Genomic DNA, 16,882 nt, shown 5'->3' with positions numbered 1-16,882 from the left:
ACTCCTGCATTACCGCATCAAAAGTATGCTAAAAATACGAAAAACAACTTCTAACCAGTGAGGGAACAGGCATGCTCCTTTACTTGGCATGGATTTCCCAGTAAATGAACAGTTTGTGCTAATATGTTGACACTTTAATTTTCAATTCATGATTACAAAAAAAAGTTAGCATTTTCCAAGCATTTATATGTTATAATTTCAAGAATAGGCTTGTTTTTAAATATTTGTAAGGCTTATAAATTTATAAGCATTAAAAAATAACCAAAATTACGTGTTCCTTTACTGGGTGTTCATTCACAGGTAAGAGCTGTTCCTTTACTTGGTCTTCTTACTACTTGTTATTTGAACCTCCAAAACTTTAAAATAATATTATGTAAGTTCTCTCAGTTTTTTTACATAATTTTCAATTAGTAACAAATATGTTGACACTGTCATTTAACTAAAATTACGAATTTTGAAATTAATATGATTTTTTAAAACGCGCGCGAAGCTTACGTGTTCCTTCACTGGTTAGTTTACCCTACTTTTGAATTCCTGATTTCTCCTTTCATTTTGGTTACAACTTTTTTAATCATCCTGTACGTTTTATTTCTTGTATAGAAAGTATGCGACGATCCGAAGAGTATGAAGAAATCTGTAAGAATAGCTGTGGCAATAAACCTTGCTTGTAAGTAATATTAATTAGCATAATTATTATTCCATATCAATGACCTCATGAAATTACGTATTGTTTGGAACTCTAAGTCACTGGATAAAAACTCAAAACAATCTAACATTTTAAATATTGTAACCGTCGTTGAACAGCCGACCCAATTTTCGAGTTTACGACTACTAATGTTCAACTCCGTAGCCTCGTAATTTTAAAACCAATCAAGAAGACAAGGGAACTCCTTGATCAAGGATTGGGAGAAATTTGTCTTCGTGGAGAACTTTTTGATGGAACTAACCCGCATTTACTTTACATAAAGACCACGAAACTCTCCCACGGTTAGCCTGACATCAGTGGGACTTTTCCTTTCTCCAATTTTTGGACATGTACCTAAGTCGTTATGGATCCTTTACCATATAGCCCAAAGCTTGGCTACTGGTCCGGCTCCACCCCAGCCTAGGAACGGGCTGTCAAGGGGACTCTAACCCATGATCCGTCTACCACTGAGGATGTTTTACGTCAGCACTGTGGTCGGTGCAAGCCGGATGTGGAATTCGTTTTGACCTGCCATCGACGGGATCAAACTCCGGTTCACCTCATTGGAAGGCGAACGCTCTATCCCCTGAGCCATCACGGTTCAGATTACGAATATTAAAAAGAATAGATTATTGAATTTTGTTTTATAACTTAAATAATTTAAAATAATGAAGCCCGTTGGCCGAATAGTAGAACTTCACGCTCCCTTTTCACGGGTCTGTTCTATCTTTGGAACGGGGTAAGTCTACAATCCCTCCAAGGGATCTGTAAAATGAGTACTAAACATGCTGGGGCACTAAAAACTGCGGTTTTCATTCCGTTTGGCTTACCACAGGCACCTCAAAACCCATGGTCAAGAAGACTGAAATGGTCAAGAGGAGACTGAAGTGGGCCTTGGCCGTCCATGGACTGTCACGTCTCTGAATTTAGTTTTAAGTTTTTAAAATAATAGAAAGGAAAACAAAAAGTAAAACCTTTATATTTATTTTATAATCGTGATCGATACACCACATAAATAACAAAAACAGGACCGGTTAAAAGTAATATAAAGTTTTTTGTAGAAGGTAAATTAATGATAGAAGAAAAAAATTGCGGTAGCCGATGAGAATGGCTGTAGTCAAAGGATGTAAATTGAAGCAATATTTGTCTCCCACACCTGGATTGACCCAAAATGTATTCTGTTCTAAACTGAACTTGATTTGATCACCTTGGCTTTTTAACGCCTCATATTTCTATCTTCCATTTTTGAGCCGTGATGGCTCAGGAGATAGGGAGAATCGGGTTCGAATCCCACTCGATACGAATTCCGCATCGGGCTTGCACCGACCACAGTGTTCGATGTTTAAACAATGTTAGATGTTTCAATGTTGAATGTTCAAACATAAGAGAACATGTCTAAAAAATAAGAAAATAAATATCCATGGTGCGTGGCGTTTTTAAAAAGTGCTTGAAGATGCTTATTTTCGATTTTCGTTTTTTAAAAAACCTTAAAGGTGCTCTTTTTATAGGGTGTTTTTGAAAAGTGCTTAATTTTCCCTTTTCGAAAATGAGATTTTTTTTCTTTCCCATGTCAATTTTCTCCAAGGGGATAGAGCGTTCGCCTTCCAATGAGGCGAAACGGGTTCGAATCCCAGTCGATACGAATTCCGCATCGGGCCCGCACCGACCACAGTGCTGACGGGAAATATCCTTAGTGGTAGACGGACTTTCCGTCAGGCTAACCGTGGGAGCTTCTCATAGTCTTCCTCTCCATGTAACGCAAATGTGGATCATCTCCCTCAAAAAGTGCCCCATGAAGGCAAATTTCTCCCAATATTCGATCCAGGAGTTTCCTTGTCCTCTGGATTGGGTTCAAAATTACAAGGCTACAGAGTTGAACATTAGTAGTCGTAAAGCCATAAAATTGGGTCGGCTGTTCAACGACGGTTATAAAATATAAAATATCTTCCATTTTTTTCGTAAGCATGAACGTTTTCTAATATATCTAATTTATTCTTATTTCAACATTTTTATGATGTTGTTGATTTTAAAAAAAAAATATTATGTTCATATAACGCCTTAACTTTCATTTTTCTTATGAGGCAAGTGATGTTTTTTTCTTATTATAACTTATTAATTCTGTATAATTTGATAAAAAATTTGTTATACTATATTATTTTTATAATCGCTTACATTAAAACTAACATTTATTTTATAACTTTTAAAATCTTTTCATTCAAAAGTAGTTTTTGTCTGAAATATTCTAATATATATATTTTAATATATCTAATCTATTCTTATTTCAACATTATTCTAATATATCTAATCTATTCTTATTTCAACATTTTTATGATGTTGTTGATTTTAAAAAAATATTATGTTCAAATGACTCCTTAACTTTCATTTATCTTATGAAGCAAGTGATGTTTTTTTCTTATTTTAACTTATTAATTCTGTGTAATTTGATAAAAAATTTGTAATACTATATTATTTTTATAATCGCTTACATTAAAACTAATATTTACTTTACAACTATTAAAATCTTTTCATTCAAAAGTAGTTTTTGTCTGAAATATTCTAATATTTCTAATCTATTCCTATTTCAACATTTTTCTAATATATCTAATCTATTCTTATTTCAACATTTTTATGATGTTGTTGACTTAAAAAAATATTATGTTAAAATACCTCTTTAACTTTCATTTATCCTATGAGGCAAATGAGGTTTTTTCTTATTTTAACTAATTAATTCTATATAATTTGATAAAAAATTTGTAATACTACATTATTTTTATAATCGCTTACATTAAAACTAACATTTATTTCATAACTCTTAAAATCTTTTCATTCAAAAGTAGCTTTTGTCTGAAATATTCTAATGTATCTGTTCTAATATATCTAATCTATTTTTAGTTCAACATTTTTCTAATATATCTAATCTATTCTTATTTCAACATTTTTGTGATGTTGTTGATTTTAAAAAAATATTATGATCAAATACCTCCTTAACTTTCATTTATCTTATGAGGCAAGTGATGTTTTTTTCTTATTTTAACTAATTAATTCTATATAATTTGATAAAAAATTTTTAATACTATATTATTTTTATAATCGCTTACACTAAAACTAATATTTATTTTATACCTTTTAAAATCTTTTCATTCAAAAGTAGTTTTCGCCTGAAATATTTCTGAAGTAAATCTGAGTTTTATAAAATCATCATCATCAGCATTGGCACGACAGCCCTTTCTGAGCCTGGGCCTTTCTCAGAAGCTTTTCCCGTTCTGCCCTTCTCCCAGCAATTGATTTCCAGTTTTTTTACTTTTAGGATAGCAAAATCCTCATCCGCACAGTCTGTCCTTCTCTTTTTGGGCCTTCCTCTTGACCTTTTTTTGGAGGGGGTTGCATTAAAGACTCTTAATGCTGTACGTTCTGGGCTCATTCTCACTACATGCCCGGCCCATCTCATTCTACTTAGTTTAATAGATTTAATGATATCATCTATTAAAGATCTTATATATTTCAAAATTATATCTTTTTCTCCAGTTGTTGTTATCAAGGATAGCGCCAAAGATGGTTCGTAGAACCTTCCTTTCGAACTTCTCTTCCCTNTTCCCTTTTTGTTAAAGCTAATAACTTCTCTTCCCTTTTAAAAAATAACAAAATTAAATAACGACAGTCAGATTTGATGAATTCTTATTATTTTCAGTGAAAAAACATATGAAGTGGAGATATTAAAGAAAGGTCAAATAACGGTATGTTATTAAATGTTTATAAAATGCTTTGATTTATTTTAAAATAAATTTATCACTGCGATTTAGGAATAATTTGTTGAAAAATAATGTAAGTGCATAAAATTGCGGGGAGACAGGCATTTCCGAATCTGTAACCGAAAGTTGTAAATCCTGTATGTCATGAACGGAGTTGAATAGCCATAGACTTATACAGTCCATAGACAACTTAATAGACGCACTACAAAATTTCATGTAAAATCTTTATTATCAGATGATACTGTACAACAGGGGTGTCAAACTCGCGGCCCGCGATGAAGATTTTTGTGGCCCAGTCAATATATCCGAAACAAAGTAAAAATAAAATGGAAATGTGAATTAGAAACGAAACCAGCACATAAAATTATAATGTACTTTATTTATAAACTATGCGGACCATTTTAAATTGTACCAGCGAAAATGTAAAATTCTAATTGGCTCAAATGGAGTCCGTTTCACACTAAGCTATCAGTTAGATAGTACATATTCAGGTTTATCCTACTGTAGCGAGGTACGTTGGTTATCTTGCTCCAAGGTTCTCAAACAATTCTAGGATGCGAAAGAAGAAGTATGTAAGTTTTTACAAACTAAAAATCAAGATACAAGCTTGTTCTCTGATCAAATATGGTTGCAAGATTTATCTTTTATGGTTGATGTAACCAAACACTTATCAGTTTTAAATTTGTTGTTACAGAACAAGGATCAGCTCATTACGAACATGTTTGACATAATTAAAGCATTCAAATGTAAACTATTTCTTTGGGAAAGGCAACTGAAAAATGAAGATTTAACGCACTTCCCAACGTGCTACAAAAACAAATCTAGTTCAGATATTACTGCATCGTATAAAAAATAAGCAGAAAAAAATTTTTAATTCTTAGAACAGAATTTGAAACAAGATTTAAAGATTATAATTCTTTGGAAGACAAATTTTGTTTGTTTTCTTTGAATTGCTCAATAAATATAGACTCAGTACCCAGTTATATGCAAAGGGAAGCGATTGAGATTCAGTGAGACTCAAAGTTGAAGGCAAAATTCATTGAAGTGGGAGCGCTTGAATTTTACGAATATTTACCGGCAAGGTTTGAAAATACGCGAAAACTCGCATATGAAATTATTTCCATGTTTGGAAGTACTTATCAGTGAGAGCAATTATTTTCTGTTATGAATGGAAATAAATCTCCTTTCCGAAACCGTATTAATAACCTTGGTCAATTTTGAAAGTAGTCTCGACCAATAAAATTTCTCCCGAAATGGAAAAGATAGTAGCAGAGAAAAGATGTGAAGTATCAGAACGTGAACAATAATTTAACTTTATATATGTTTATTACAAGGTACTATTCAAAATAAGAGTTTCTATGAGCATTGATTTTTTTTTTTGCGGCCCACCTAAAGTTAAGCATTGTTTATTTGGCCCAAGTTAGATTTTGAGTTTGACACCCCTGCTGTACAGCCTAATGTTTTTACGCGGTTTGCATTTGTTTACGTTCGCGTATCAATTGGTTCACATCGCAATGCAATACGTTAAAAATAAATACAACTGGGAAATATATAAAAAGACTCTTAGATTAAAACCCGTTACACGTACGTTTAAAGATAAAAGTATTGCATATAAATTCGTGCAAAACGTGCAATTATTAAAATACTACTGCATCTAATAATTTGATCTAATTATTATAGTATACTAATATAATACCTGATATGATAAATATTCTATGTTTATATAATATATCGTCCAATTTATCCAATCGCCGCATTTACATTGTATATCGTCTAATTTTACCAACTGATAAAATAAAAGCTTCGCGACCTCTACTGAGCATATTTTTTTATACATGTGCATTCTAAAACATATGTGCAAAGGGTTGTGTTTATGGAACAAACTTTATTGATTAAATAAAATAGTTGTGTTGAAGATGTATTACTTATAGTATGGCTTTCAGGAGAACTCCTCTAGACACCCGTCTCGCGTCGTGGCGGGTACTATGGTTACGAGGAAAGGTCACTTCGAATAGGGGTGTGGAGTGAATAGTTTTGTCTTAATCTTAACGTAGGTCGTCGTAAGTAAACCAATCGACACCTTCTTTCCTTCATTTCACCCCCATTAGAAATGGGCTCTCGCTTGTTACCATAGCAACAGACAGCCCCAGACTTTCAGTCTGGAGGTGTTCTCTTCAAAATCGCACTATAGATGTATCAATTGATAATCATTTCATTCTCTTGGCGTTATTTTGTCACGATGCTTAATCGAATTTCTCAATTCCAGTGTGATTCCTCGACAATTGATTTGATGACGGAGGATCCGGAAGAAGTATTATGCTTGTAAGTTTCTTCGAATAGCTTATTATAAGTGAAATTTTTTACGAGAAAATAGTGCTTGTTATCATTATAGGAATATTGACAAAATAAGCTATTTCAAATTCATAGGGACATCAAGATTGTAAATAAAATAAATAATCCCAAAAAACTGGAGCTGTAAGATATTACCTGATGAAAAACTTAATTCGCTTCAAAAATATATGAATAGGAAATAATTATTTCCACCCCTATCACATCAGCTCATCTTCTGCTTGATTTCGGTGATCTGCTGGGAACCGTGAGAGATCATTTCGGAGCACATTCTGTATCCCTTTGAGCGTTTTGTATAATTTAATCATAGAGTAGAAAACTTTTTATACGAATTTGCAACTTTTCTTTTTCTTCTAGGGTTAACAATATCTCTCTGACAATAACATTCAATCAATTCTTGTTGACAAAAGTGACGACGGTACCAAGAATACAGGTACGTTTGCATCGCAAAATTTTATCAATGAATATACGTAGCATAAGAAAGCTAGCTTCCATAGACATAAGATAAACCAGTCTGTGTCAGGGACCAAGCGGTCCCTGTGTATAACGGCAAAAAACAACATTTAGGGACAAAGCAGCAAAGTTTCGTGAGACGGGTTTTTTGCACTCTCTTCCTCCCCCCCCCCATCCCCNCCCCCCCCCCCCCCTCCCCCCCATCCGCTACTGGAGTTGGAAAAGAGAAAAAAAAAGTTTCATTTTTTTAAAATTTATTGTTGATTTGTTCTGCATTTTTACACTATTGATAAACAGTATCGCACTGTTAATTATGATATTTCTTAAGAATAAGTTTATACCATCCATCTTGATTAAATCTGCTAACACATTTTGACATAGAAAGAAAGAATGAAATGGAGGTTTGAGGGAGGTAGCGTGCGCTACCATACAGTAGAGTTATCACACAAGTGACGTATAGCTCGTTCACCAGGAATTGGCTCCTCCCCCTCGGACGAAGAGTTCATTTAAGTGCGGGAGTAAGAGGAGAAACGTCTCCTCATTCGATAATTGAGGCGACCCTTAATGCGCGCCAAACGCAAAGAGCAAATTCTTTTTCAGTCACTTACACCGCTTTATCATCTGCTATTACACCATTCGCTACTCTAGCTAATTAACTATATTGCAGCAAAATGTCTCGAAAAGAACAAAGTATTCACTCAAACGACAGAAATATCGCCAAATTTATGAAATATTTCATGTTAAAATAATGCTCATAAAAATTGCGAAATAAATATTTTAGTCATACGATCGACAAATAGCAACCTTGTTCAGGATTTTTCGCATCCTTCTCCCAAAAATAGCGAAATAGAATCGTCGGATGTCACGTGATGAAGGCAGAGCCAATGCCAACTCCTGGTGAGCGAACTATAATACCTTCCTACTGTCACACTACTTGTTATGCGCATGCGCTGGATCTTAGTAGATATGATACTCTGTTAAATTTGAGTGTCTTGCTCACTCTGAAAGTTGTTTTTCCGCCTTAGCATACCACACCGAGCACGTGCTAGCTTTAGTGACGTATTCGAAGAACTGTATTTCTTTTAACTGCGAATCTATTTTGTAGTCTTCGTAGCTGAGCAAAATTAATTCCCCATTGAATTCGAAGAGGACAATTCTCCAAACGGTTTCCTTTTCGTAACTGCCAATAAGGAAAGTAATTTGTTTCTAAAAGGTTGAGAAATCAAGGTTGTTCTGATTTCCTCGGGAAAGCATCCCCGTACAACTTTCTATAACTTATCGGAAAATTTAACTCATTCTGAATTTTTTTACAAGAGTTTGACATAAACACAGGCAAACACTTTACTATTAATTGAATCAAACTAATTCCTATGATTTAATTTTCTTTACAGCTGAGTGTTTTTTTATAACCGACGCTGAACAGCTGACCTGACTTCGAGTTTATGACTAACAATGCTCATGCTCAAGTCCGTAGCTTTGTAATTTTGAACTCAATTCGGAAGACAAGGGAACTCCTGGATCAAGTTTTTGTGAGAAATTTGCCTTCGTGGAGGAATTTTTCGATGAAACTGTCGGGTATTTGCCTTACCTGGAGAGGAAAACCACGAAATCCTCCCATGGTTAGCCTGACAGCAAGGGGACTCTAACCCATTATCCGTCTACTACTGAGGATATTTTATGTTAGCCGTGTGTTCGGTGCGCAACCATCATTGCATTCCCGCAACCATCATTGGCTTCGCTGTCAGGCACACTAACCCCTCGGCCACCTGGTCGGCTAGATTAAGACAGGCAGGTACGCACTTTATTTACGTTGCACTAGAGCTGTACAGTGGGTTATTAGCGACGGTCTGAGAAACATCCCTGAGGATGATCCGAAGACAAGCCATCACAATTTTGATCCTCTGTAGAGGGGATGGCACCCCCGCTTCCGCAGCCAGACGACCAGCATGCAAAGCAGAGCACTTTACGGTAGAGCAGTTTAACGAGGACCAATAACGCACACCCTCGGTCCCTACGCAGACTGATCCAAGTGGTCACCCACCCGCACACAGACCGCACCCAGTGATGCTTGACTTCGGTGATCTGCTGAGAACCGCGTCTTAACGATCAGTCTACTGAGGGACGGTGACGGTCTGGAAAACATCCCTGAGGATGATCCGAAGACAGGCCATCACAACTTTGATCCTCTTCAGAGAGGATGGCTCCACTGCTTTGGTAGTCCGACGAACTGCGTGTGAAGTCGAGCAATTTGTGGTAGAGCAGTTTAAAGAGGACCGATACCGCGCACCCGCGGTCTCTACACAGGCTGATCAAAGTGATGACACTCAGCCAGTGATGCTTGACGCTCTACGGGGAACCGTGTCTTTACGATTAGTCCACTGCGGAACGCCTAGATTAAGATTTAACTAACTAGTTTTAATAGTTCTCGCATGCAAGGTGAAGTGAGAAAAACAGATTTAAAGACAAAATTTTTAATAAATTTTTTTAATCAACGTACTTCAGTTTGCATATAATTCAAGTTTAGAAAATAATTGTGCTTTTTCCTGTTTTCATTGAGAGAGTTTCACTTCCTTTGCTGTATCTTTTTTTAAAATTCTTTTTTAGCAACATCTTACACTTGATGTCAAACTTCTCAGAATAAAATAGACCATAACAAATATTATTTTCAACAAAAAAATGGAAAATTTTATAGGTCTGACCGTGAAAGTTTTCATGGTTTTCCTCTAACTGTAACGCAATTGGGGTTAGTTTCATAATAAAAGTCGCCCACAACGGCGAAATTTCTCCCAATACTTGATCCAGGAGTTCCCTTGGATTTAAATCCTATCTTCTAGATTGAATTTAAAATTACAAGGCTACGGAATTGAACTTTGGTAGTCATAAAGTGAAAATTGGGTCGGCTGTTCAACGTCGGTTAGAAAAGGAAATTTAATAGTTTTTAATCGTCGTGTATATGGTTCAATTAAGTATAAACAATTTAATAATGTCGTAATCCGGAGGTACGAATTTCGGCTTGTTATCTTTTATGAGTTTTAGTTTTTATTTTGTTTAATAAATCTCTAACATGTTCAGGCATAAAGTATTATTATTCAAATATATACACTCTATAACAAAAAATTGACGCACCAAAAAGGAGCTGTCCGATTGAATTGGTGGATAGGAAGACAATGTAAAGAATAGTAAATGATTAAAATTTCAGAACAATTGAATAATTTATTGCAGAGTTACAGTAACAAGTTCAATAAGGTGTTGACCCGCCTCTAGCCTGGATGCATGCTGCCACACGGCGTGGCACAGACCGATAAAGCTCCCGGATGGTCTCCTGTGGTATTTCTTGCCAAATTTGATCCAATTGTCGAACGAGGTCATCAACATTCCGTGCCAGATGCAATCTCCTTCCCATCATATCCCAGACATGCTCGATGGGAGAGAGATCTGGTGATCTGGTAGGCCAAGGAAGAGTTTGACAAGCTTGCAGTCAGTTCATAGCAACACGTGCCGTATGTGGTCTGGCATTGTCCTGCTGAAAAACCAGCCCAGGGCGCTGCAAAAGGAACGGTAGCAAAACAGGTCTTAGGATGTCGTCGACGTACCGCTGTGCAGTAAGTGTACCTCTAATGACGACCAAAGGGGTCCGGCTGTCAAAGGAAATGGCACCCCAGACCATAATGCCTTGTTGAGGGCCGGTGTGGCGTGCAATAGTGAAGGCAGGATCCCCCCTCTGCCCTGTGCGTCTCCAAACACGTCTTCGATGATCGTCAGGACACAGTTGGAAGCGGGATTCGTCGCTAAAGACTATACGTCCCCAGTCGGCATCATTCCAGCCATATCTGTTCAAAACATTCATGCATACGAAATTTCAAAGCAATGGGATGATTGCTTCTTGGTGCGTCGATTTTTTGTTATAGAGTGTATATATATATCAATTTTGGATCTCTAGGAATATGCCCCAGATTGCCTCTCTCCTTTCATGCTTCAATGCGATTAAAATATTATTTTTAATTATTTGGGGAGCTTTTGTTGTTTCTAATGGAGCTTCAAGCACCAGACATTGGCCGTGACAATTAAGTCAAGGAGGAGCACCTATCGTCTGACAAGAGACCAACGCTAGAGTGAAAGTGCGACCTAGCTCAGAATCCCCTTGATCGATGGCAGCATCGCTCACTCATAGGGTCGCTTCCACAATTCAGACATAAACCTAAAAAGGTGGTGGAAATTTTTAGGTATTTTAGTAAATAATCAAAATATCTTTTTTTTATCCTTCGAATTCAAAATACCACAATTTTTGTTCAAACTGAAATGCCCTTTTACAACACTTTGTTGCCACGCTCTTGATCGGTAAACACAAAATTTTTGTGTTTCATCGCCTAAAATAGGAGACCTACAGTTTTTTTTTTCTTGTCAGTTACTAATCCAGTTAGACTGATGCGGTGAATTAAACTGATCCCCTTTGAGTTGTTGGCTACAGCTACATGAGGATAATTTTTTTTGCCAAACTCTTCATTGACCCACGAATATAACTTTCGATACAAATAACATTTGCTGTAGCTGGTAAGACAACATGTCTTTGTGCGACCACCTCGAGCAACAAACGCTTCCAAGTGAAGATTCTGAGCACAAGATTGCCGATACCGATTGAAACAAAACCGAATCTACTTTCATTTCCGATCACAGGAAGGCAATGAAACATTCAGTGTATTCTCGCTGAATTATGGATTGTTGAAGTGCGTAACATTAAGGCCTCTGGTTTCTTAGGACAAGCGCCTTCTCTGTTAAGTTGACGTTACCCTGAAGCCAGCAAAATACTGGTTTATTAGCTCAAGACCTGGTTTCTAAGTACAAGCGCCTTCTCTGGGCGTCAACGTTAAGTTGACGTACCGCTGACACCAACAAAATACTGTTTTGTTAGCTCAGCGTGAGAAGTCGGTCCAACGCAGACATTATCTCGCATTACGCATGCGTTAATAACGTAAACAAATATTTATTTTGAATTTATATTGATTTTGTTATTGTCGACCAGTGCTTTAGAAAACAAATAATGACTTTGTCCAAGAAAAAACACATTATACTTGAGGAAATATTTGTATTATAATAAAACACACTATATTTGAGGGTGCCCCTTGATTCTCGCCAAGTTGTGATCGCGGTTGATCGCCAAGTTGGGCGATGTAGAACTCAATCGTGATTCTGATTGGTTTAGATTTTAGTGTTATATTTAAATGTTCAACGGTATATGTAATTTCAGAGGTCAGTTAGTTCCACGTTGGATACCGGCTGGTAAGGTTACTTTTGCTTCTGGTCAATAAGATTGAAGGTATGTTGGAAGTCATAAAAAGGGACTTCAGAAAAAAATTTCACCGCCAGTCCGGTACCACAGACGCCATTTTCGAATCGAATTTCGCGGAATTTATTTGGCGATGGAGGTACACAGATTCTATTTATGATAAATTTAGACAGTACAGTGGGTGATCGGTTAACGAACATAATCCGTTCCAAGACTATGTTCGCTATCCGAATTGTTCGTTAACCGATCATCGATTCGCCATAGACTTCTATGTGAAATCGATTAATTCGTTCTGGAGACCCTAAAAATTAAATTTAAAAAAATGTATAATTTCTTATTAAGTTTTTTAAAAAATAATACATACATATAGTCTTGCATATTAATCAGTCCTTTTCATTTTTTGCTTATGGGGCGTTGAAGAGCATGTCCAATGNGAGGTACACAGATTCTATTTATGATAAATTTAGACAGTATCTAACTGCTATTAGAGAATTCTGTGCACCTAAATCTGAGGATATTCAAGCTTAATAAAGAAGTGAGTTGTTTTTTTCCTTTTCTTTCTGTGCCTACTCCATTAATTTTTGTTTTGATTCAAAATGCATTTTATAGGGTTTATTAATTTTACTTATATTGGGTTCATTGTAATTTTATAAAGTTTTGGCCGATGTTTTGTTGAAATTTTCCAATGTTTTATTGAAATAACATTATGTTTCGGCCGCCATTCCTGGTACCACGGTGTTCCGCTGAAACAGGAATGGCGACAAACATAAGTCTCCGATTTCGCCAAGGGGCACCCTCAAGTATATTTTTACCGCTAAATGAAGAAAAAGATGAAGAAGAAACTATGTTTAATGTTAAAATCAATATCTTGGCTGATTTTAATGCTCTGTTGGATGTTGTCCGTCATTGCTTCTGTCGTTATCGTTACGTTGTAAGCCAACTTTCAGTTGATTCGAACGTCAGTCGTCGTTCAAGCTGAGCGTTCGGTGACGTATGCTGTCTAACTCACAAATTGACCAATCAGGGGTTAGAACTTGCTTCAAGCTGACGTTTTGTAACGCCGACCTGTTCTAAGAAACCTGGTCTTTACCTTGTATATGTCAATCTTGCACCTAAATACAGATTAGTATAAGTTACTTAAACAGTGATCTTAATTTAAAGCAGTCAAAGCTTTGTCATAACACATATTTTTACTCTTAACAGTATCTTGAGATTGCAAGTAGAGTAGGTGGTTACCTCGGGCTATGGACTGGTATATCTATTCTACAGCTGGCTGATATAGTTGTCAGAATCAACATAGCTTTGTTTTATGCTCTCACTCATTTAAAAAAGGTATAAGTACTATATCCTCTTGATTTTAATTTCTTTTGTAATTTCAGTGTATATGTTTTGTTTGCAAGGAGATATTTTTATACACAGAATTGATGTTATATTGTATGTGCAGTGCTGTATAATTGATATCTTCCTGAGTTACCTTCAGAGCATCTCGGTGACTCAGTTGGTTAAGTCGTCGTTAGTCGGAGAGTTGGGGATAGTGAGTACGATCCCCACAGCCGACAAAACAACCGGTGTGCATGCAGCACGTTAAATCTGTTGGGTTTGAAGATACTCTTGTTGGTTGTGGTGTTGAGTATGTAGAGAGTGGCACCAGCTTAGGCACTGTCCACATCGTCTGACCAGGAACAAGAGTACACGAATTTCTCACCATGGCAGCTAAACAATAGAGCTTTAAAAAATTGGACTAGGTGCTGGGAAATGGTTGGGTGGTGCTTGCGTGTGAATAACTTCAGTTCTAGTGATTGTATTTTCACGTACTAAGTGTCAAACATAATGGTTTCAAGGGGTGATTTTAAATACTCTAATTAATTTGCGATAACAATTAATTAAATAAAGAAATAAGACACAAAAACGTGCTATCATTAAATGAATATTTCATTTACATGTTTGGATTCCTGACTATTAACAAAAAGGAGATAACCATTAACAAAAGGATCATAAATTGGTGTGCACATCTATAAAACTGTGATTTAATGTCTTTCCGAATTTGATGTCTAACAATCCTATAAGTTGTGTAAGCCAACCCTTAGTTCAAGTTAATATTAAATGATTCATATACAATTTAAAGGCTATGCGGAAGCGCCAAACAATAACAAATGCTAAAAGGTTTACGCCAAGATCACTCACCGTTACACTATATTTTTAATCTTCAAAGCAATTTTTGCCCACTATTAAATTTAATTAATAAAAAATAATATCCAATTATTGAAAATTATTTTTTGCACGAAATTATCTTTGGTTAAACGAGTTTCATATGTGACAGCAAAGATGTTTGAATTTGCTCAATTAGTTTTGGTCAAAAACGCAAGAAGCGAAATTATCGATATGGAGAGCAAACTTTCAGCTGCTTTCCCCTTCTGACAACTGACAAAATTATTCGGGCCAGACATAGGCCGGCCATTTAGGCTTAACATAGGGCAGGGTAGCTGCAATCGATATTGCAGCTAGCCTGATTTATGCTAAGGGTAAGAANAAGGTCAAGAAAACAATTCAATTCGTAATCAAGTATATAATCACTTTTTACACATTTTTGTCACATGCTAACTGCCATGAAGTGTATTTGCGTATAAAAAATTTCAGTTTTCATTCAATGATGTAGGTCTGGCTTTCAGGGGTTGTTCTACAATTATACTGGGAGTTAATGTGCCATGTTGAAAGCATTTAATACTATTACTGTATTTTCAACTTGAGTTTTAAACTTATGCTGAAGTTTCACATTGCCTGAATTTTCGAATTATTTTCATTTTAAACTCTTTAATAACTGATAATGAGGATTTACGTACAATTTTTAACATTATTCAATCCTTTGACGGTCAGGGAAATGAGCAGTTTTCGTTTCATTAATTCGCGCAGTATTAGGAGCAAGCAGGTAGCTGTTTTCCCCGCTGTTCTTCCGAAAATGTCACCCTTCTCTGATGGCGATATCGTAGATAGCTCGCCTCACGCGTTTTAAAAATTTCCTAAAGTATTTGTAGTGCATAAATAACATTATAAATTAATTATGAATTAATAAACATTATGAATTAATAAATGATAATTTTTAATAGTAAATTATAAATGATAATTTTTAATAGTAAATTATAAATGATTATAATCAATTATATAAATGATAGTTAATTATAAATATAAGACAGATATTAAATTGAAAGGACTAAATAAATACAACTAATGTAAAACTTTATGAAGCATTTAAATGCAGTAATTACCTAAATACTCTAATAAAAGTCTTCATCAGACTCAAAGCTTGATAAGCTTTCTGTATCACAATCATAATCATCATCATAATTATCTAACTTTCGCTTTTCAGCCAGTTTACTTTTCAAACACCCTAAAAAAACACGCCAAAATACGCATAAAAAGAACAAGGTAAAAAAAATAAATGAAACAAGCCGGAGGGAGAAAAATTAATGCCGGAGGGAGAGAAATTATGAAAAGAAATTCATGGAACCCGTACTGCCATCTGTAGGCAGTAAAACTAACTACGTTTCGCGAGTAGGATTCGTTTTTAACATAATCAATGCAGAATAATGGCGAATGAGCTCAGCTCGTCAGCGCGCATTGGGGAAAAATTTCACAACGCGAGTAGTACTCGTTACTAGCCATTACGGTCGAAATCTTACTCCCGAACGTAATTCGTTTGCGGGCATTATAAAGCACGATTCGATTGCGTGCCGAACCAATACCTCCTAGATGGGAAGAAAGCCGAAGTACGCAAAACGATGACTCAAACAGTTAGGCCCAGATTCGCTGATCACTTCTGACGATGACGGGTTTTTTTTTCTTCCGTTTCTCGACACTTTTTCGTTACTTTTCTACTAATTTTTACTTGCTACAAATTATTATATATATTTTTTTTTGTCTAGATTAAATGTTCTTAAATTGTGTAAAAATGCTTAATATATTTGTTTTCAGAAATGATTAACAATAAAAATAAAGCAACTCTAACAAAAATAACTGATGTGTGAATGAAAAAAATATATTTTTAAGTATTAAATACCAGTTTTATTTTATAAATTGGAAAATTTTGTCTAGCTTTTTGTTTTAAAATGTATGGATTAAAAACAAAGAAATATATTTTTCAAGGGATTTTGCACATTTATTATTATTATAGTTTTGACATAAAACTAAGAAGGGATCTCATTTTTATAATACGATACTTAAATTTTTAGTAGATGATTATTTCGGATTTTAATGATTATGTTTTGCATGTTATTAGAACTAGAAATTGTATCTAAACAATGACATAAAATGAGCTTAGGAAAATTTAGAAAATCAAATGCAGTCTTCAAACAAGGTTTAGATAGA

At 35.4% G+C, this 16,882-nt stretch overlaps 1 protein-coding gene across 1 annotated transcript in view; it reads left to right on the top strand.

Annotated features, from left to right (window-relative positions):
- Positions 1-16,882, top strand: part of LOC107452262 (uncharacterized) — a 54,391-nt gene that overhangs the window by 7,196 nt on the left and 30,313 nt on the right. The window contains exons 4-9 of the mRNA XM_071181865.1: positions 601-667; positions 4,374-4,419; positions 6,701-6,756; positions 7,141-7,216; positions 13,724-13,852; positions 13,965-14,032. Coding sequence (XP_071037966.1) covers positions 601-667; positions 4,374-4,419; positions 6,701-6,756; positions 7,141-7,216; positions 13,724-13,852; positions 13,965-14,032 — 442 coding nt within the window. The remainder of the gene's footprint in view (positions 1-600; positions 668-4,373; positions 4,420-6,700; positions 6,757-7,140; positions 7,217-13,723; positions 13,853-13,964; positions 14,033-16,882) is intronic.

Source organism: Parasteatoda tepidariorum, chromosome 6 (genome assembly GCF_043381705.1).
Source record: "Parasteatoda tepidariorum isolate YZ-2023 chromosome 6, CAS_Ptep_4.0, whole genome shotgun sequence".
Classification (NCBI taxonomy): domain Eukaryota; kingdom Metazoa; phylum Arthropoda; class Arachnida; order Araneae; family Theridiidae; genus Parasteatoda; species Parasteatoda tepidariorum.
Note: the sequence above shows the minus strand (reverse complement) of the source record. Positions and strands in the feature narration are given on the sequence as shown.